This window comes from Hypomesus nipponensis, chromosome 16, assembly GCF_054491055.1.
Source record: "Hypomesus nipponensis isolate SF chromosome 16, ASM5449105v1, whole genome shotgun sequence".
Lineage (NCBI taxonomy): Eukaryota > Metazoa > Chordata > Actinopteri > Osmeriformes > Osmeridae > Hypomesus > Hypomesus nipponensis.
In genome coordinates, this window is record NC_140376.1 from 1,314,171 (window position 1) to 1,334,778 (window position 20,608).

General features: G+C 48.6%; 2 protein-coding genes and 1 long non-coding RNA gene across 6 annotated transcripts in view; 1 reads left to right on the forward strand and 2 right to left on the reverse strand.

Moving 5' to 3' along the window:
• Positions 1–1,237: 1,237 nt before the first annotated feature.
• LOC146254282 (uncharacterized) lies at positions 1,238–1,645 on the forward strand. Its single transcript, XR_014731516.1, has 2 exons — positions 1,238–1,324; positions 1,516–1,645. It is a non-coding gene; the product is annotated as an uncharacterized LOC146254282 (long non-coding RNA).
• A 2,715-nt stretch (positions 1,646–4,360) lies between these two features.
• Positions 4,361–14,205, reverse strand: spata6 (spermatogenesis associated 6). Of its 3 annotated transcripts, XM_084675610.1 has the most exons (12): positions 13,929–14,205; positions 13,376–13,513; positions 13,201–13,249; positions 13,016–13,057; positions 12,736–12,860; positions 12,352–12,432; positions 8,852–9,109; positions 7,501–7,618; positions 7,231–7,367; positions 7,103–7,164; positions 5,069–5,162; positions 4,361–4,963 (listed from the first exon to the last, which is right to left on the reverse strand). In XM_084675610.1, the coding sequence occupies exons 1-12, from the start codon at positions 14,064–14,066 to the stop codon at positions 4,775–4,777; spliced, it is 1,431 nt and encodes a 476-aa protein (XP_084531736.1). In that variant the 5' UTR covers positions 14,067–14,205; the 3' UTR covers positions 4,361–4,774. The 3 variants fall into 3 exon arrangements, with proteins under 3 accessions (XP_084531736.1, XP_084531735.1, XP_084531737.1); XM_084675609.1 differs by having other exon boundaries at positions 7,103–7,367; XM_084675611.1 differs by having other exon boundaries at positions 7,103–7,367; positions 13,376–13,526; positions 13,929–14,065.
• A 50-nt stretch (positions 14,206–14,255) lies between these two features.
• agbl4 (AGBL carboxypeptidase 4) overlaps positions 14,256–20,608 on the reverse strand; it is a 160,615-nt gene continuing 154,262 nt past the window's right edge. Inside the window, exons 12-13 of one of the 2 annotated variants that reach the window (XM_084675614.1) lie at positions 15,755–15,848; positions 14,256–15,056 (exon numbers count right to left, since the gene is read on the reverse strand). In XM_084675614.1, the coding sequence (XP_084531740.1) occupies positions 14,942–15,056; positions 15,755–15,848 (209 nt within the window). In that variant the 3' untranslated portion in view covers positions 14,256–14,941. The remainder of the gene's footprint in view (positions 15,057–15,754; positions 15,849–20,608) is intronic. The other variant, XM_084675613.1, reaches the window with a different exon arrangement.

Below are 20,608 nucleotides of genomic sequence, written 5' to 3' on the forward strand. Positions count from 1 at the left end.
ATCCAAAACATACATGCTAACCCCTTTGGTAAATAATCCCATCCAAAACACACATGCTAACCCTTTAAGTTATTTCCATCCAAAACATACATGCTAACCCCTTTGGTAAATAATCCCATCCAAAACACACATGCTAACCCTTTAAGTTATTTCCATCCAAAACATACATGCTAACCCCTTTGGTCATTTCCCCATCCAAAACACACATGCTAACCGTTTTGGTCATTTTCCCATCCAAAACACACATGCTAACCCTTTAAGTAATTTCCATCCAAAACATACATGCTAACCCCTTTTGTCATTTTCCCATCCAAAACACACATGCTAACCCTTTAAGTTATTTCCATCCAAAACACACATGCTAACCCCTTTGGTCATTTTCCCATCCAAAACACACATGCTAACCCTTTAAGTAATTTCCATCCAAAACATACATGCTAACCCCTTTTGTAATTTTCCCATCCAAAACACACATGCTAACCCTTTAAGTTATTTCCATCCAAAACATACATGCTAACCCCTTTGGTCATTTCCCCATCCAAAACACACATGCTAACCGTTTTGGTCATTTTCCCATCCAAAACACACATGCTAACCCTTTAAGTAATTTCCATCCAAAACATACATGCTAACCCCTTTTGTCATTTTCCCATCCAAAACACACATGCTAACCCTTTAAGTTATTTCCATCCAAAACACACATGCTAACCCCTTTGGTCATTTTCCCATCCAAAACACACATGCTAACCCTTTAAGTAATTTCCATCCAAAACATACATGCTAACCCCTTTTGTAATTTTCCCATCCAAAACACACATGCTAACCCTTTAAGTTATTTCCATCCAAAAACACATGCTAACCCCTTTGGTCATTTTCCCTTCCAAAACACACATGCTAACCCCTTTGGTCATTTTCCCATCCAAAACACACATGCTTACCTCTTTGGTCATTATCCAATCCAAAACACACATGCTAACCCCTTTGGTCATTTCCCCATCCAAAACACACATGCTAACCCCTTTTGTAATTTTCCCATCCAAAACACACATGCTAACCCTTTAAGTTATTTCCATCCAAAACATACATGCTAAACCCATTGGTCATTTTCCCATCCAAAACACACATGCTATCCCTTTAAGTAATTTCCATCCAAAATATAAATGCTAACCCCTTTGATCATTTTCCCATCCAAAACACACATGCTAACTTCTTTCCTCATTTTCCCATCCAAAACACATGTGGATTTCTATCACTCCCGGATCCCCAAGAAGGACAGGAAGCGGACCATGGTGGAGGAGCTGCTGGCTGATGCTGAGTTCAGACAGTATGTTCATGTCTGCATGTCAGACCTCTTACCTCCAGACACAGGGTGGTGCTGTTCTACCATCTTTGCAGTTCACCTTGATACACAAAGCATTCAAAGATTCTTACATTTTCAATCGGTCATTTACTTATTTAATGTTTCACGGATGTAAAAAGCTCTGTGTTGATGGTTTTGTCTCCTTTGCCTTCTAGCACTAACAAGAAGAAGTATCAACAGATCATGACAGAGAAGGCTGCTGTGGGGGCTGGCAGAAAGAGGAACCGATTTTTGAAAAATAAAAAGAAATGACCCTATAGTGGTGTAATAAAGATTAAGATATTATCCAGAGTTTGTACTTTTTTGTATATGTACAAGGCACTGCACCTTGTATTTGGGCAGATGACACTACAAAGGAGTGTTACTGGACAAACTGTTTATGAGTTCACAACACAAGTCAAACAAACACACAGGAAAAACCCTGTTTAGATTAGGATCAGGTGTACATAAACACATTCTTTATATATATATATCAATTGTGAAAATGAAAATACAAATGAGTGCTATGAAATAAAATTATGTACTGAGACAAATGTATTGCTGTTTCAAAGTGATGGTATGGTGATGTAGACCACATTTTAGAAAATGTCATGACCAATACAATAACTGGTTTCGGTGCTCTGAAGCTTATTTTGTAAAGAGCATGTTGTCCATTTATACTTGCATCTGTCCAATAAACATCTGTTTAACCAGCATTTAGCCTCACTGGTTATCCGCACAGAAACACATTTCCCCCAAAACACATATGCTAACCCCTTCGGTCATTTTATTAAAAAACACCCATGCTAACCCCTTTGGTCATTTACCTCAAACACCCCTTTGGTAATTTTCCCATCCAAAACACACATGTTAACCCCTTTTGTCATTTCATCCAAAACACACATGCTAACTCTAAGTAATTTCCATCCAAAACATACATGGTAACCCCTTTGGTCATTTTCCCATCCAAAACACATATGCTAACCCCTTTGGTCATTTTCCCATCCAAAACACACATGCTAACCCCTTTGCTAATTTTCCCATCCAAAACACACATGATAACCCTTTAAGTAATTTCCATCCAAAACATACATGCTAACTCTTTAAGTAATTTCCATCCAAAACATACATGGTAACCCCTTTGGTCATTTTCCCATCCAAAACACACATGCTAACCCCTTTGCTAATTTTCCCATCCAAAACACACATGTTAACCCCTTTTGCCATTTCATCCAAAACACACATGCTAACTCTTTAAGTAATTTCCATCCAAAACATACATGGTAACCCCTTTGGTCATTTTCCCATCCAAAACACACATGCTAACTCTTTAAGTAATTTCCATCCAAAACATACATGGTAACCCCTTTGGTCATTTTCCCATCCAAAACACACATGCTAACCCCCTTTTGTGATTTCCATCCAAAACATACATGCTTACCCCTTTGTTCATTTCCCCATCCAAAACACACATGCTAACTTCTTTGGTCTTTTCCCAGCAAAACACACATGCTAACTTCTTTGCTCATTTCCCCATCGAAAACACACATGCTAACCCCTTTGGTAATTTTCCCATCCAAAACACACATGCTAACCCCTTTGGTCATTTTCCCATCCAAAACACACATGCTAACCCTTTAAGTTATTTCCATCCAAAACATACATGCTAACCTCTTTGGTCATTTTCCCATCCAAAACACACATGCTAACCCCTTTGGTAATTTTCCCATCCAAAACACACATGCTAACCCCTTTGGTCATTTTCCAATCCAAAACACACATGCTAAACCCTTTGGTCATTTTCACATCCAAAACACACATGCTAACCCCTTTTTTCATTTTCCCATCCAAAACACACATGCTAACCCCTTTTTTCATTTTCCCATCCAAAACACACATGCTAAACCCTTTCGTGATTTCCATCCAAAACACACATGCTAACCCCTTTGGTCATTTTCCCATCCAAAACACACATGCTAACCCCTTTGGTCATTTTCCAATCCAAAACACACATGCTAAACCCTTTGGTCATTTTCCCATCCAAAACACACATGCTAACCCCTTTTTTCATTTTCCCATCCAAAACACACATGCTAAACCCTTTCGTGATTTCCATCCAAAACACACATGCTAACCCCTTTGGTCATTTTCCCATCCAAAACATACATGCATACCCCTTTGGTCATTATCCCATCCAAAACACACATGCTAACCCATTTGGTCATTTCACATCCAAAACACACATGCTAAGCCCTTTGGTCATTTCACATCCAAAAAACACATGCTAACATCTTTGATCATTGTCCCATCCAAAACACACATGCTAACCCCCTTTTGTCATTTCATCCAAAACACACATGCTAACTCTTTAAGTAATTTCCATCCAAAACACACATGCTAACCCCTTTTGTGATTTCCATCCAAAACATACATGCTTACCCCTTTGGTCATTTCCCCATCCAAAACACACATGCTAACTTCTTTGGTCTTTTCCCAGCAAAACACACATGCTAACTTCTTTGCTCATTTCCCCATCGAAAACACACGCTAACCCCTTTGGTCATTTTCCCATCCAAAGCACACATGCTAACCCCTTTGGTCATTTTCCCATCCAAAACACACATGCTAACCCTTTCAGTAATTTCCATCCAAAACACACATGCTAACCCCTTTGGTCTTTTCCCAGCAAAACACACATGCTAACTTCTTTGCTCATTTCCCTATCGAAAACACACATGCTAACCCCTTTGGTCATTTTCCCATCCAAAACACACATGCTAACCCCTTTGGTAATTTTCCTTTCCAAAACACACATGCTAATCCCTTTAGTGATTTCCATCCAAAACACACATGCTAACCCCTTTGGTCATTTCCATCCAAAACATACATGCTAAACCCTTTGGTCATTTTCCCATCCAAAACACACATGCTAACCCCTTTGGTCATTTCCCCATCCAAAACACCCATGCTAACCCCTTTGGTCATTTCTATTACATTGTAAAAAATGAGAAAAAAATGTAGAACCTGGTAGAATTGTTTTTAATGATTGAGAGAGAAAAATTAATCACTGGTACAAAAATACAAACTTGAAAACTGATTTGTGAACTTTCAATAATACATTCAATTGAAAAATTCAATTCAATTAACAATAATAGTTAAGTCTGTATGCAAATGTTTGTTGAATGCCTCCCCCCCCCATTCATTGATATCCAGCAAAACAAATAACCTTGTCACTCCTTGCTCCTTCATTACAAGGCCAGGCTGGTTAGTAGTCCTTCATTACAAGGCCAGGCTGGATAGTAGTCTTTCATTACAAGGCCAGGCTGGTTAGTAGTCCTTCATTACAAGGCCAGGCTGGTTAGTAGTCCTTCAGCAGGGTGTTCCCACCCATCCCAGGTGCACCGTAAATACTTCCCCCAATCATCTCTCTCTCCCTCACGTGGAGCTGGAGGCCTGCTGGTACATGTTGTGGTAGATGTTCCCCAAGCTCTGCTCAAACACGGCTCTGGGGGGTGTGCCTCTGCAGTGGGTCACCTGGCGACTCCTGGAGGGTCCATCATCCAGGGGCCCCGACATCTCTCCTGGGGGAGCTGTGGAGCTGAGTGCGTCCTCCTCATCATCATCCTGACACACACACACACACAGGGGGCAAACCACACATGAACTGCAGGGCGGAGGAGATGTTCCATGTTAGCTGAGGAGAGAGCAGGAGAGACGTGCACTGCTTACAAAGCTGAGCTTCCTGTGTGACTGGTGCGTCCGCAGAATGTTCTGGACTCGTCTGTGAATCTCCTCCCAGGGGCTGGACGGACAGTTCTGGAACCTGGCAACACCATGACACACACCAAGAGACAATCAGGCAACAATCTGTGGAGAAATAACATTCTTATACACAAGTTACTATGCTATATATCAATTATGGACTATACCACAGTTGAATACGAGTTTTAGCATTCAAACATAACATTTGAATGTGGGAAAATAATTCCAAGATTCCTGAGGAATTGTGGAGGGCAGTACCCTGTTAGTCCACTGGTCTGTGCTGTGTGCTAAGGGGAGAGGATTCTGGAAGATTCTGGGTGGAGGGCGGGGAGACCGATACAGTCACCAGCAGAAAACAGGACACTGTACTATATAACACTTAGGTGAACGTTCCACGAAATTCAGTTTAAATTGTTTAGAATTTCCCTGCTCTCTCTCTATAATTTGTCCCCCTAACAAATGAAAAACCCTGCATTGAGAAAACAATCCATTAAACCAAACAACATAAATGTTCTTTTCTCACCATAAAACAATTTGCCAGAGTACACTTATGCAATAAAATGGTGGGTTATTAAATCCTCTGGCAGACCAAGTGACTGGTGTCCGGGTCACTGTCTCTCAGTGAGGAACAGTGACTGGTGTCCACTGTCTCTCAGGGAGGAACAGTGACGGATGGTCAAGCATGGCTGAGCTTGTTCTTCATCTACAATCAGACGAATGCTGCTGGTAACACACAGCAAGGACACGATACCCCCTGCCCCCCCCTGCCCTATCTTCCCCCTGCCCTCTCTTCCCCCTGCCCCCCCCTGCCCCCTCTCCAAGAGGGGTGAAGGGTAGAGCTGGTGTTGGGGGGCATCAGCCTCTCCAGTCATAAACCTTTCATTGCCTTCTTGTCTATGCGTGCTCCTGGCTCCCTCTGAGGGAATGTACCCCCCCCCCCCCCTCCCTCTTCTGTCGCGTTTTCAATCCGGGCAGACGGGCATCATTCATTTCCTTCCATTTACTTTTGCGCTTAAAATTGTCTATCGATTTTAATGTTTACTTATGAACAGAGACAGAGGTGGGAAAGGGCGGAGGGTGTGTGGGTGGAGTGTGGGTGGGGTGGGGGAACACAAATAAACAAACAGATGCCAGAGGAGGGGGGGGGGGGGCTGCTTTGATCGATGGCAAGGTCTTGCAATGTATTAAAAGCTGGCTGGCAACCATCGCCGGGTCAAACACATCGGCTCTCGCTGAAGCTCAATCGATGGCGCTCTCTCCCTCTCTCTTTCTCTCTCTCTCTCCTCTCTTTATCAGGGATCCTGGTCTCCTCTCGCTTTTTAAGTAAAGACCGAACATGACTGAGCATCGTGCGCTGTCATTTGAGAAGAGAGGGAGAGAAGTAGAGGGAGAGACAGGGAGAGAAGGAGAGAGGGGGAGAGGGGGAGAGAGGGAGAGAGCAAGGGAGAAAATGTGTCGCTCCCGGATGGTGGGCTGCGTGATTAAAACAAAGATCAGACCACGTTCACCACGTTCACCACGTTCACCACGTTCACCGACGGTTCTGTTGCATCTGGCCGGCCGTGGTACTGGCCTCAGGGCGTGCAGTGGGATTTGTCACCACATCATTGGCAATTCACATGGGAGCGGCAGGTTTACAGCTGCAATCCTTTCTACATCTTTTGTACAAACATGGATGGTTCAGACACGGCTCCCAGCTGGGAGATTCTAAAGAAGATTCTATGAAAACAGAAAAGCTTGTGGTTTTTTTAAGTTCACCTGAAAGGAAGTTGGCTAGAATCCGGCCAATGACAATGTGTTTCATACAAGTTCAAATGATAGGTGAGAACACCGGAACACCTCTGACCCTGGAGACTCAGTGTGTTGAAGCCCCATCCTTTAACTAGAGATCGTAACATGAATAGAGGGATACTGAGATTTAACACAACTGATCTGAGACAGATTAACCAAGAGAACTAGGAAGGAAGGAAGTCAGAGAGCAGTCTGATCCCACCGCCTCACCTCTCTCTGAGGGAGGAGCCACTGAGGGCCTGGGGTCTCCCGGGGGCGGAGCCAGGGGTGGACTGGGGTCTCCCGGGGGCGGAGCCAGGGGTGGACTGGGGTCGCCCGGGGGCGGAGCCAGGGCTGGCCTGGGGTCTCCCGGGGGCGGAGCCAGGGGTGGACTGGGCTGGCGGAGGCAGGGTTCCTCTCAAGGGTGTTTTGGGAACTTCCTGTTTAGAGGACTTCCTTCCAGACTTTGGCCTATAGGAGCCCAAGAGGGAGGAGTCTTGAGAGAAAGAGAGGGTCAGTTTGTTAGCAGACTTTAGGACTGAGACATTAAGGACTGTCCCTGTTTTCAGTCCCCGTGTTCAGTCCTGGATCTGATACCACCTGATGATGGTTGGCTGAGACAGTAGTACCTGTGTGTGGGGTGGTGCGGCATGGAGAGAGAATGGAGTGCAGACTGCGTGTGTGTCTGGGCGCAGAGAGCTGAGGTGAGGGAGACTCTACCATGGAGGAGCTGAGGGAACGAGGCACCTGGGAAACAGCAGACCACAACGTCAACAACACAACACCACCACAGCAACAACAACAGCAGCAGCAGCAGTCACTGTCCATGTTAACGGAGACTGCAGTGAACAGCCTCAAGACTCATATGTCAGACAAACAAAGGGGCACTGTAATAAGGAACATAATGCAAACCTACGCACACACACTCCTACACACACGCACACCTACGCACACGCAAACCTCGTTTATCCTGACGTGTTTGCTTTCTATTCCAATATCAATCACCTCCCTGCAAAGGTCACACAAAGGTCAGCTGCAAGTAGGAAAGCTCCTGCCAGCCCTCCTGTTCAGGTGCCTGTCGACCAGGCCAAGTCAACCCTCCTGCCTCGCTATTCCATCGCTGGCAACGCAATTACACAGCAATACACACACAGACACACAGACACACACACACACACACAGACACACACACACACACAGGAGCTATGCCATCGGCTCCACACACACACAAGGTGTCAGGGTTCTTTAAAGTACAGCGATCATACATTCAATGTGCAGCGAGCTACTTAAATAGGTAAGTATTTGTTCATCGAGGCTTGACTCTTAATCATGTGGGTTAATTGTGGCCCCGAGCATCATCTGAGCGTGAAAGCGACGCGTCACAAAGGACCGGGGTGTCTCACTCCAAATGCCATTCTGATATCACTAACACAACCCCTTCACCCCCCCCCAACTGATCCAGGAAGGGCAGCTTTGATGTCGGGGCTCCTAACGGGGTTTAAGAGCAGGATCAGAGGACAGAGGGGCGGGGCTACCTGCAGGATCAGAGGACAGAGGGGCGGGGCTACCTGCAGGATCAGAGGACAGAGGGGCGGGGCTACCTGCAGGATCAGAGGACAGAGGGGCGGGGCTACCAGCAGGATCAGAGGACAGAGGGGCGGGGCTACCTGCAGGATCAGAGGACAGAGGGGCGGGGCTACCTGCAGGATCAGAGGACAGAGGGGCGGGGCTACCTGCAGGATCAGAGGACAGAGGGGCGGGGCTACCTGCAGGATCAGAGGACAGAGGGGCGGGGCTACCTGCAGGATCAGAGGACAGAGGGGCGGGGCTACCTGCAGGATCAGAGGACAGAGGGGCGGGGCTACCTGGGGACAGACACCCTGTGTAAGATATGCAAATCACTCAACCAACACACTTATAATGCTCTACCAGCTAGGTTACCAGGAAGGGCGTATGCATATGTCGATCTCTCTAGCTTACCAGGAAGGGCGTTTGCGTGTCAGTCGCCTTCCGGAAGCGGTGTGGGCCCAGGCGGAGGTGAGCCAGCCTTTGAGCAGCGTCCCAGGACAGCTGGCACATCCGGCGGTGGGTGTATGGAGACAGGGCGCGGCTCTGAGACGCCACCGTGGGCCGCTGGTACCCGCTGGGACTACAGCTCCCATCAGCCACTGCGCGGGGGGAACCCCGTTGGCCCGGAGACGGAGGTGGGTTGGGCGTGGCCGGGTCAGGACAGCAGGGCTGGGAGACGAGATTACATTTGATTTTGAAGGGAATGCTTATGAGCACATGGATACCGTGGCATTACTGAGTTCCCTACCATGTAGTTCAGGTAACCTTCGACTAAGGTTTAATGAGCAAAAACGACACAGTGCGGTGTATTTCACATCACCTGGGTTACAGGATGGCTTGCATCGCTAACAACATTTCAAGACTCAATATCAGGACAGACCCTAGAGACTTGCACTGGGGATAAATACGTAAAAAAAAATGTTAATTGCATTTGACCGCCTGCTTTAGGGCTAATATAACGATGGCATTACCTGCTCGTAAAAACAACAAAAAAGGCAATCTATTCTAAAGGCTAATTGAGCAAGCCAAGCACATTACAGTCATCTTTAGCAAATGGAATAAATAAATCCTGATTGAGATTGGCCATTTGGAGTGGACCGAGTTAATGCCATTAAAACAAAGTGGAATTATTTTCCCTCCTTTGTTTTGTCCTTATACTCTCTCTCTGTCTCTGTCTCTGTCTGTCTCTCTGTCTCTCTGTCTCTCTCTCTCTCTCTCTCTCTCTCTGTCTCTCTCTCTCTCTCTCTCTCTCTCTCTCTGTCTCTCTCTCTCTCTCTCTCTCTCTGTCTCTCTCTCTCTCTGTCTCTCTCTCTCTCTCTCTCTCTCTCTCTCTCTCTCTCTCTGTCTCTCTCTCTCTCTGTCTGTTTGTCTGTCTGTCTGTCTCTCTCTCTCTCTCTGTCTCTCTCTCTCTCTCTCTCTGTCTCTCTCTCTGTCTGTCTGTCTGTCTGTCTGTCTGTCTGTCTGTCTGTCTCTCTCTCTCTCTCTCTCTCTCTCTCTCTCTCTCTCTCTCTGTCTCTCTCTCTCTCTGTCTGTTTGTCTGTCTGTCTGTCTGTCTCTCTCTCTCTCTCTCTGTCTCTCTCTCTCTGTCTGTCTGTCTGTCTGTCTGTCTGTCTGTCTGTCTGTCTGTCTGTCTCTCTCTCTCTCTCTGTCTCTCTCTCTCTCTCTCTCTCTCTCTCTCTCTCTCTCTCAGAGAGGGGGTCAATGTCCCTGCTTGAGGGTCGTCTGTCTGTCAGATGAGATTACAGAGCGATGTTGGACGCTGGTGATGAAGCAGGTCTGTCCTTGACCAAACAAAGCCTCAGTCACAAGCAGCTTATTAAACAAAAAACCTGCGCCGGGTTCAAAGACGTGCAAATCGAGTCAGAGGACAAAAGAAAATAGAAAGAAGACATTTCCAAAGCAGTGGCAGCGTGTCAAGTCCACAGGCGTGTTGTGTAGGGAGACGAGCACACAGGCAAACAGGAGCCAAGTGAGACAGACAACCAGAGAATGGAAGCAGACAGCTGCCTGGGAAACCAGCGGGAGAGATGGAGGGAGGGAGGGAGGGAGGGAGAGAAAGACAGAGAGAGAGAAAAAGAGAGAGAAAGAAAGATATGTACCCCGTTCTCTCTACAGACGGACAGTTTGAAAGGGTTGTTATTATTCTAACGCTGAGAAAGAGAGAAGAGGAGAAGGAATGTGGCCTGTCAACTGTAATGGCAATCCATTAGGAGAGAGAGAAAAGACCCACACACACACACACACACAGCTCCTCATCCTCTTGCTGCCCACCGTAGAACATACTGCTTCTTGGCATGCACCATTCAAGCTGCTGACTGTGGTGTGGTGCAGGACCAGGCCTCCCCTGCAGGCTGCTTAGACCTGCTCTGCTCTGGACTGAACATGAACACATCCCCTGGACGACCAACATGGACGACTATCTTTCTTGTTTACCCTCTCTCTCTCTTCCCATTTCTCTCTCTCTCTTCATCTCTCTCTCTCTCTCTCTCTCTCTCTCTCTCCATTTCTCTCTCTCTCTCTCTCTCTCCTCATCTCTTCATCTCTCTCTCCTTATCTCTTCATCTCTCTCTCTCTCTTCATCTCTCTCTCTCTTCTGCTGTGTTCCAGACAGCCCTGTAGGAGTGAAGCCGTCACTGAGGGGATTACACACACACACAGTGTGGGAGGCTACAGTGCTCCGCCCGGCTCTCCAGTAAATGGAGATTTGATGCATCTGAATGCCAGGTGCCCTTTACATTCAAAGGACACACAGAAGAGATAGGAGACACTGGAGCCTGCTGCTGGTGAGACTCCTGCTGTTGTGGCTGGCTTGCTGCCTGCCTGCCTGCCTGGCTGGCTGCCTGGCTGCTTGACTGGTACACTAGCTGGCTAACTGACTGACCAAATGGATGGTTTTGGTGTTGACTGGCTAAGTTAGCTGTTGTGTGAGCTGAACAGAGTGTTGTATTTAGAAAAGCATCAGGGCCAGAGGCAGCAGAGGCAGCAGGGCCAGAGGCAGCAGGGCCAGAGGCAGCAGGACCAGAGGCAGCAGGACCAGAGGCAGCAGGGCCAGAGGCAGCAGAGGCAGCAGGGCCAGAGGCAGCAGGGCCAGAGGCAGCAGGGCCAGAGGCAGCAGAGGCAGCAGAGGCAGCAGAGGCAGCAGGGCCAGAGGCAGCAGAGGCAGCAGAGGCAGCAGGGCCAGAGGCAGCAGAGGCAGCAGGGCCAGAGGCAGCAGGGCCAGAGGCAGCAGGGCCAGAGGCAGCAGGGCCAGAGGCAGAGCATCAGCCTGGTTGATCTGTCCCAGTGTAATAACATTCCCACAGAGAGGGCAGACACCTTCAGAACCTGCCGCTAACACAGCGAGCAGCGAGGGATAGACGGCTGGCAGTAGCCATGGAAACAATCAGAGGTGCAAAGCAGAGAGAAAAGAGAGAGAGAATAACAGACAACAACCTTCTATAGAGTACCAGGGAGAATCCCTCTGTGTCTGTCTCAGGGATAGGGCCAGGCTGACAGAAACATTGAGTGCTTATCAGTGACATGATCAGACCCAGCCTCCATGGTCTGCAGGCAGAAAATCAATTCACTTAGTGTGTGTTTGTGGCTGTGGACTGGTGGAGGTCATACAAGGTTGTTATACTTGAAGTGCTCAGCCAACTCTCCCTGTTGGGCTTGCCAAGGCCCAAGGGCCTCCTGGGTGCCCACTCATCTCTCCCAGCACAACACAGTCCATCCCCACACCCAGGAACCCAGCGCTGACACGCCCTGTGGATCCCAGGTATGCTTGATTTAGCCCCTCAAGGTACACACAAACCGACCAAATTGTTCCAAAAGGTGCAATCTCTGTTCCGACAGAGGGGTGAGTCAAGCGCACACCATAAGTTTCAGACTGTCTGGGTTTAAAGACGTTGAGAAGGAGATGGTGGACTTACAGACGAGGCGAGCTTGATATCTCTCCCATCACACTCCTGGATGACGGACGTGGTAGTAAACTCCACTTTGGGGGAGATTCCCTAAGGGGGAAAACAGACACACAAGCCATTAACAGGGAGATGGAGGCTCACTCACAAGAGAGGCATCAGATAGGAACACGGCCTGGAAGATCCATTTACAAAACACACATCTACAAATCTGCAATTACCGTGCTCTGGCGGAAAAAACTAGATGGGAGAGAAAAATGGTTTAGGAGATGTGAAGCAGATATGGCAGATATGGCATCAGGAGGAGAAGCAACACATAAGGTAGAGGAGGGAAAGGCAGAGTGGAAGAGAGGGGGACGAAAGAGGAGCAGGAGGGAGAGCTGGAGAGAGGCATACCGGGAAAGTGATGGATCTCTTCATCAGAATCTCTCTCTCAGAAGCACCTGCTCTCCGCGTCTGCCTGGGTCCTGGGTACAGGAACTCTCTTGTGTTTGTTTCTACAGTGGCCAGGACCTCACCCTCTACACACACACACACACACACACTTTAAACTTCCTATATTATTTGTCCCACCTGAGGGAAATTGGATTTGCAGTTTTAAAAGACTGTACCTGTACTTACTGTAAGTCGCTCTGGATGAAAGCGTCTGATAAATGACTAAATGTAAATGACATACCTGGGGGGAGGAGTTGAATCAGCTCAAAGGTTGTGATGTCAGCTGGTCAGGGACAAAATACACACACACACACACACACACACACACACACACACACACACACACACACACTTCATCAGCACTGTAACAGTCAACACAGAAGACTTAGTGCAGAGAAATGTGCCACTGTATTTTCAGCCTCTTACCTTCCAGTAGGTCTGCTATGTCACTGGGATCTAATGCTCCAGAGAAGGACTAGGAACAGGGGGAGGCCATACGAAGGATACAATCTGAGATGTGAAGGCTTAAATAGATCATTTGTGAACACTTTGACATGCCGCGGGTACAGAATAGACCTCATCGTGAAACGGTGAGCTGTACCTTGACGAATTCCATGCTGTGATGGAAGAGGAGGGGGAATACGGGGGGCAGGCAGCCCGTTTTCCGGTACTGGCCCATCACGCACACACTCAGGTAGACGTCCTCCCCGCAGGACAGCACAACTCCAGGACACGTGATCTGCCGACGCGTTCTGTTTAGTCATTGGCTTTTGTGATTTCAAGCTAGCACAGAAAAATTACTTGAACTCGATCTGCTGTACTAGTAGATATTGTAATCCTTGCGCTGCTTAGTATCTTTCAGATAAGTCTTATCTTGCTGCAGTATTGCACAGTAGCCAGGCTCGTTCTTAGCTATCTTGAGGTTAGGGCGGGGCAATTGAGGCAGATGCTAACCCATGTTTTAAACTATGTAAATAAACAAATCAAACTTTTTGTTAGCTAATCAAAGTACATTATATTATCTATTACATTGTCAGTTTTATCTTTGATTTAGCTAGCTAGCCTAACAGCATGACCCCAACTTGTTAAAACTAAAGCATCCTGCGCATTTGCTAACTAGCTCTACCTAGTCCACATACAATCGTCGTACTTACAGCTTGTATTCTCACACGCACGGTGCATTTCATAGATTTTTGATTCATTTTAACCGAAAAATGCTTCTTCTTTTGAGGAATCAACCGACCCATTTTCAAACATTTGCTAACGGGCTCGGCTAGCAACTCGGTTGCCATAGCTGCGACCAACAAAAAGGAAACCGGGAAGTTGTCATGTGACCTTCAGAGGGAACACAAACTTTAAAAAAAAAGAAACTTAAGCTATGCACAAACTAGCACAAATCATATCAGGACAAACGGATCACACACAATTGAGGACATTTTGCCGACGTTATTCGGTGGTTATGCCAACTTCACGCAAGTGATGTGGTTACATGTTTTATTCACGGGTCATCCATATCCACACCACAAACGGTGCATTGACAGTGAAATTAACAAAGCAGCATTATCACAAACCTTTATGATTTAAGTGACTCAAGTAATACATAGGCTTATGACCAAGGCAAAATAAACACAGGCTACAGTGCACTACTCAAAAACTGAAATGAAAATGCATTCACGAAGCAAAAATAATCTTACACGCACATTATGAAATGTGGAAGCATGTGGTGAAATCTAATTTAAATGAGCTTTTCATTTAAAGGCCTCATGGAGTTTGTAGATGTGTCACACTCGATCTACTTCAAACATTTAATTCGAGTCAGGCGTCAAGTCCATCCTTTCAGTCTTTCGGGACGCTATCTGAACGTGCTCAGTCTGTGAGAGCGAAGCTGCACGCTGCTCTGCTGATAACGGCCGTGCGTGTTAAAGAGTGCATAAATGGAGTCCTTGTCCTATCAGCATGAACCTCAAACACGTACCCTTGTTTCCTACCAATCCCGTCTTCTCTTCCTGACTCATAATCCCCAACCTCATGTGAGTGTGTGTATGTGCTTGTGTGTGTGTGTGTGTGTGTGTGTGAAAGGGACCATGTCAGGGGTCTTAAGGTGAGTAGAGGAGATGATAGGAGTCTTAGACAGACACAGCAAGCTCAGAGCAGCTGTCCGCCAGCTCTAGAAGTCTCCTTTAACTCCTTGATTCTTCCTCTCCTTCTCACTTTCTCCTCTCTCCAACCCTTGGTTCCTCCCGTTGCCTTGCCGACCGTGGGCTGGGGGCGAAGCTTCTGAGCTGAGGACAGACAGACAGGCATGTTAGATAGACAGACAGGCATGTTAGATAGACAGACAGGCATGTTAGATAGACAGACAGGCACGTTACATAGACAGACAGGGATGTTAGATAGACAGACAGGCACGTTAGATAGACAGACAGGCATGTTAGATAGACAGACAGGCACGTTAGATAGACAGACAGGCATGTTAGATATACAGACAGGCATGTTAGATAGACAGACGCATTTCAGACAGGGGTCTAGTATCTGTATGTGGTTGGAACTTTGTACACTATATATACTGTATATGTGTATGTGTGTATATGTGGTAGGTACCTGTGTGTGTGTATATGTGGTAGGTACCTGTGTGTGTGTGTGTATGTGGTAGGTACCTGTGTGTGTGTGTGTGTATGTGGTAGGTACCTGTGTGTGTGTGTGTGTGTATATGTGGTAGGTACCTGGGTGTGTGTGTGTATGTGGTAGGTACCTGTGTGTATGTGTATATGTGGTAGGTACCTGTGTGTGTGTGTGTATATGTGGTAGGTACCTGTGTGTGTGTGTATGTGGTAGGTACCTGTGTGTGTGTGTGTATATGTGGTAGGTACCTGTGTGTGTGTGTGTATGTGGTAGGTACCTGTGTGTATGTGGTAGGTACCTGTGTGTGTGTGTGTATATGTGGTAGGTACCTGTGTGTATGTGTATATGTGGTAGGTACCTGTGTGTGTGTGTGGGGACGTGGTCTTTGATGACGTTGTTGAGTTTGTAGTAGTCTAGGAAGGTGCGAGCCACGTTCCTACCCAGCCTCATATCTGAGACGAGGCTTGTCAAGGAGGGTCTCTCTCAGGGTGTGCTACTGCAGCCCTGCAGGGTCTCTCTCAGGGTGTGCTACTGCAGCCCTGCAGGGTCTCTCTCAGGGTGTGCTACTGCAGCCCTGCAGGGTCTCTCTCAGGGTGTGCTGCTGCAGCCCTGCAGGGTCTCTCTCAGGGTGTGCTGCTGCAGCCCTGCAGGGTCTCTCTCAGGGTGTGCTACTGCAGCCCTGCAGGGTCTCTCTCAGGGTGTGCTACTGCAGCCCTGCAGGGTCTCTCTCAGGGTGTGCTACTGCAGCCCTGCAGGGTCTCTCTCACACAGCAGGGTGTGCTACTGCAGCCCTGCAGGGTCTCTCTCAGGGTGTGCTACTGCAGCCCTGCAGGGTCTCTCTCACACAGCAGGGTGTGCTACTGCAGCCTGCAGGGTCTCTCTCAGGGTGTGCTACTGCAGCCCTGCAGGGTCTCTCTCAGGGTGTGCTACTGCAGCCCTGCAGGGTCTCTCTCAGGGTGTGCTACTGCAGCCCTGCAGGGTCTCTCTCAGGGTGTGCTACTGCAGCCCTGCAGGGTCTCTCTCAGGGTGTGCTGCTGCAGCCCTGCAGGGTCTCTCTCAGGGTGTGCTACTGCAGCCCTGCAGGGTCTCTCTCAGGGTGTGCTACTGCAGCCCTGCAGGGTCTCTCTCAGGGTGTGCTACTGCAGCCCTGCAGGGTCTCTCTCAGGGTGTGCTACTGCAGCCCTGCAGGGTCTCTCTCAGGGTGTGCTACTGCAGCCCTGCAGGGTCTCTCTCAGGGTGTGCTACTGCAGCCCTGCAGGGTCTCTCTCACACAGCAGGGTCTCTCTCACACAGCAGGGTGTGCTACTGCAGCCCTGCAGGGTCTCTCTCAGGGTGTGCTACTGCAGCCCTGCAGGGTCTCTCTCAGGGTGTGCTACTGCAGCCCTGCAGGGTCTCTCTCACACAGCAGGGTGTCCCCTGCCTCACCTGTTACTGGTCACAGGACTGACGCTGGTTCCTCTATGGTGCTCATACATGCTCTGTCTGGTTCCTCTATGGTGCTCATACATGCTCTGTCTGTCAGACCACAGAAGCAGTAATCACAAGACAACAACACAAACTCACCACACCGCTGAATCCCCCTCTATCCTGGTAGTCAAGGAAATAAAGAAATACCAGTGTCTAGCAGCGCCGACAAAGCCATTTGCAGTAAATAACTAAGCAATAGCTGAATGAAGAAATATGCACATTCGAGTACATTCTTGGGGGTACGACAGTGCTGTGCACTAAGTGAAGCTAAATCAACTGCATTTCAGTCCAGTCAGTCAAACTGTGGAGGTGGAAGGCATCACATTGTGGCAATTACTTACTGCTAAAGCTTTATTTAAATTCATCAGACCATAGCTTAAACAAACACGCTCTAACATACGCACACACACACACACACACTGTGGAGAAGCGTCAACAGCTCCAGATTCTCCATCATAAAACCGCTGCGGCCTCTCAGTGCTGTTGCCATGGCGGCGTGTTGCCATTTTTAAAGCCCAAAACACGAAGCCATAACTAGATGATTGAGATTAAGTCTGAATGTTCCGAACAGGAACATTGTTTCCAGGTTGCTGATGATGTGGTGGGCAAAGGGGGCCTTTCGACGGGTTTCTCTACAAGACAAACGGCACCAGAAGATTAGAACTAGGACAGGTACCGTCCATAACAAATCCTTCTAGATATTCATTTATCCATCATTCCACCGATCCCATTTCTCTCTTCTTCCCAACAACAAACCATCCAAACAGTTGTCCATTCACCCATATACATCCATATATTTCAAGGATCCATCCATCCACCCAGCTTCAAGGCTGGACATGGCACACCTGTTCCTCCCCAGGCAGGCACACACCAGTCATCCAACTCCACAGAGAGATCATCCACCACCCCTCCCGTCATCTGCGAGTCCATCCTACACCCGGGCCGTGTGGCGGTGATTGAAACAAACCCCCGTGAAACCCAAAGCCAAGACAGTGATCCAGTCATTTTTTATTTTCCTCTTTCCAATCTCTCGCTACGGTCAGAGAACTACCTCCAAGCCATAAATCGTTGGGCCTGCAGGTGAAATCCTATTATCTAACGCTGTTAACTTATAAACCATCCATCCTGGTCGAGTGTGGACCGACTCACCTTTGTTTCATGTCCACACACACACACACACACGCAGTAACAAGATTTTGGCTTGTAGGTTTTCTTGAACTCATCTTACCCCCCCCCCCCCCAGCTGACATAGTGTGTGCGATATGGGTACATCTGTGTACACCCCTGGGTTACACCCCTGGGTTACACCCCTGGGTTAGTGTTTGGATTCACCATTCATCCCCCAGCAGGCAGGGGGCTGACAGCAAACATCCACATGGTTGCAGCTCATCTGATAACACCCTGCCTGTCTGTCTGTCTGCCTGTCTGTCTGTCTGTCTGCCTGTCTGTCTGTCTGTCTGTCTGTCTGTCTGTCTGCCTGTCTGTATGCCTGTCTGCCTGTCTGTCTGTCTGTCTGTCTGTCTGTCTGCCTGTCTGTCTGTCTGTCTGTCTGTCTGTCTGCCTGTCTGTCTGCCTGTCTGTCTGCCTGTCTGCCTGTCTGTCTGTCTGTCTGTCTGCCTGTCTGTCTGCCTGTATGCCTGTCTGTATGCCTGTCTGTCTGTCTGTCTGTCTGCCATCATCCCAGGCAATGATCACATAGGTGATGCAGATCTGACTCTCACAGCCCCTTCACAGCCCTGTTGGTGAGGATCCTGGACACATCCAGACCGCACAGCTGCAGATGGTGATGGAATAATGCAGAATGTTCTTCAGACAGAGACGCGCTCCGCAGGTCAGCTGACCCTGCAGCCTTCTACACGATTCCACCATCGTCACGGAGACAAGTGGAGCGCTATTTATGGGCTGTGTGGAGGTGTTGTCACACCACCCCTCCCAAAACACAGACTCCCTCCTCCCTCCCTCCCCCTCCGCTCTACCCTTCACATCTGACCTCGGGGAAGTTTGGAGTTCCCCTCCCGCGTCAGTGCCTGAAGGGGGCCGGGGATCTGAGCGCGCTCAGAGCGGAGACAGGAATAGGCTCGGACCCCGCCGCGTACAGATGGCCTCCCAGCTTGTGATGTCACAGCTCACATCTATTACGGGGGGTTTGGAGTGGGACTGGCGCGGGGGCGGGTGTATGGGAGTGTGTGTGTGTGTGTGTGCAGAAATGGAGAGGAGAAGACTTAATCTGCATAACAGCTGCACATTGGGGCGCTCCAACTCCCAAATTGTCTGTTCTGGCTCGTCGCCAACGGCAACCAGAGTGGCTGGAATGGGCCGCGTGCAGCAGGAAGTGATGCGTGTGCCAGGAAGTGATGCGTGTGCCAGGAAACGGTGAGTGGGCAGAGCTGGCGCAAAGCTCCAGAACATCAGCTCCGCCCCCTTGCTGGCTGGTGGGAGGAGCCTAAAGAGTGAGACGTGGAGAAGTGAGACGTTGCCATGACGCCGGTGACCCCTAACCCCCAACCCCTCTTTTGTGGAGTCTAAGATGCATGAATGTTTGTCACTAACACTCCGGTGTAGTCCAGGGGACACACAGGTGTGTGTGTGTGTAAGCACTCGTGTGTGAGAGAGGTTTAACAAACACTTCGGTCGTTTCCGACCGATCCAGGTCTTCAGTGCCGGCTGAAGGACGCGTCCCTCTGAGAGACAGACAGACAAGACGTACTGAGGAGCAGCAGGATGGAGCGGGGGGGGAGGGGGGAGAGACAGACCCGGTGATTTGTTTATCCTTTTGTTTACAACGTATCTGCCTCCTTCACGCCTCGCACCTGACAGAGAGACGCGGAGACGGAGACAGGACAGCGGGGACGAGGAGCGAGGAGGACGGACGAGACATCGATACAGCCCTGTCAGCTCCTGTCACCGCTGGCTAATTAGCCATGCTAATGTAAACAGCAGTCAACACGGAAGAAACACAACAGGGACACGGCACTACGCCCTCCAGGACAAGCCCTCGGGGGCGGCTCAGAGTGTTCTGGAAGTTTGTCAGCCAAGGTCTGGCCTTCTGGCTAATGAGAGGCCGGCGTTTGACGTAGGATGTGGGTTTGAAGACACTGACCTGTAGTGTAGCTCCTCTGAGGAGAAACACACCATCAGATAAGGCTCCCATCTTTAGTCTTGGTCGTAATGGCCAGTGACAGCAGTGATAAGGAGCCGGTCTAAGTGTTTCTGGGTTTGGAGAGGGCGGGGGTTATTGGGTGTGTCCTCTGACCCACAGACCGGATCCTGTCTGATGACCTCACAGAGGGGAAGAGAGGAGAAACAGAAGCTGACAGAAGAGGACAGGAGAAAAAGAAGAGAGAAAGATGTAGAAGTGAAGGGGAGAGAGAAGAGGTGGGAGGAGGGGAGAGAGGAGAGGTGGGAGGGTTGGAGGGATGAGATGAGAGAGAGCAGGGGAGTTGAGAGGAGAAAATAAACCCTCCCCCACTCAAACCTCCATACATTGCTGTCAACCAAAACTATTGGTATTGACTTTTAGGATTTCATTTGTTTGAAGATATTGATTTAGGCTTACACTTGGTGTGTGCACTGTAAGGAATGTTACCAGAGTAAAAGCCTCTCAAGAGAGGGCACACACACACACTGACACACACTGACACACACACACTGAGGCACTAAAACTCTGATGAACAGAGACAGAGAGAGTATATTTGCCCCCCCAGCCATCATCTGCATACTCGTCACTGTCCGTGTCGTGGGAGTC

Bases quoted from the DNA above. Each gene is read 5' to 3' on its own strand.
- spata6 (XM_084675609.1), bottom strand. From the start codon at position 14,066: ATGGCAACCGAGTTGCTAGCCGAGCCCGTTAGCAAATGTTTGAAAATG. The intron at 13,250-13,375 runs GTACAGCTCACC...CCCTGTTCCTAG, and splicing joins ACAGCATGGAATTCGTCAAG to TCCTTCTCTGGAGCATTAGA. The intron at 12,861-13,015 runs GTATGTCATTTA...GTGTGTGTGTAG, and splicing joins GATTCAACTCCTCCCCCCAG to AGGGTGAGGTCCTGGCCACT.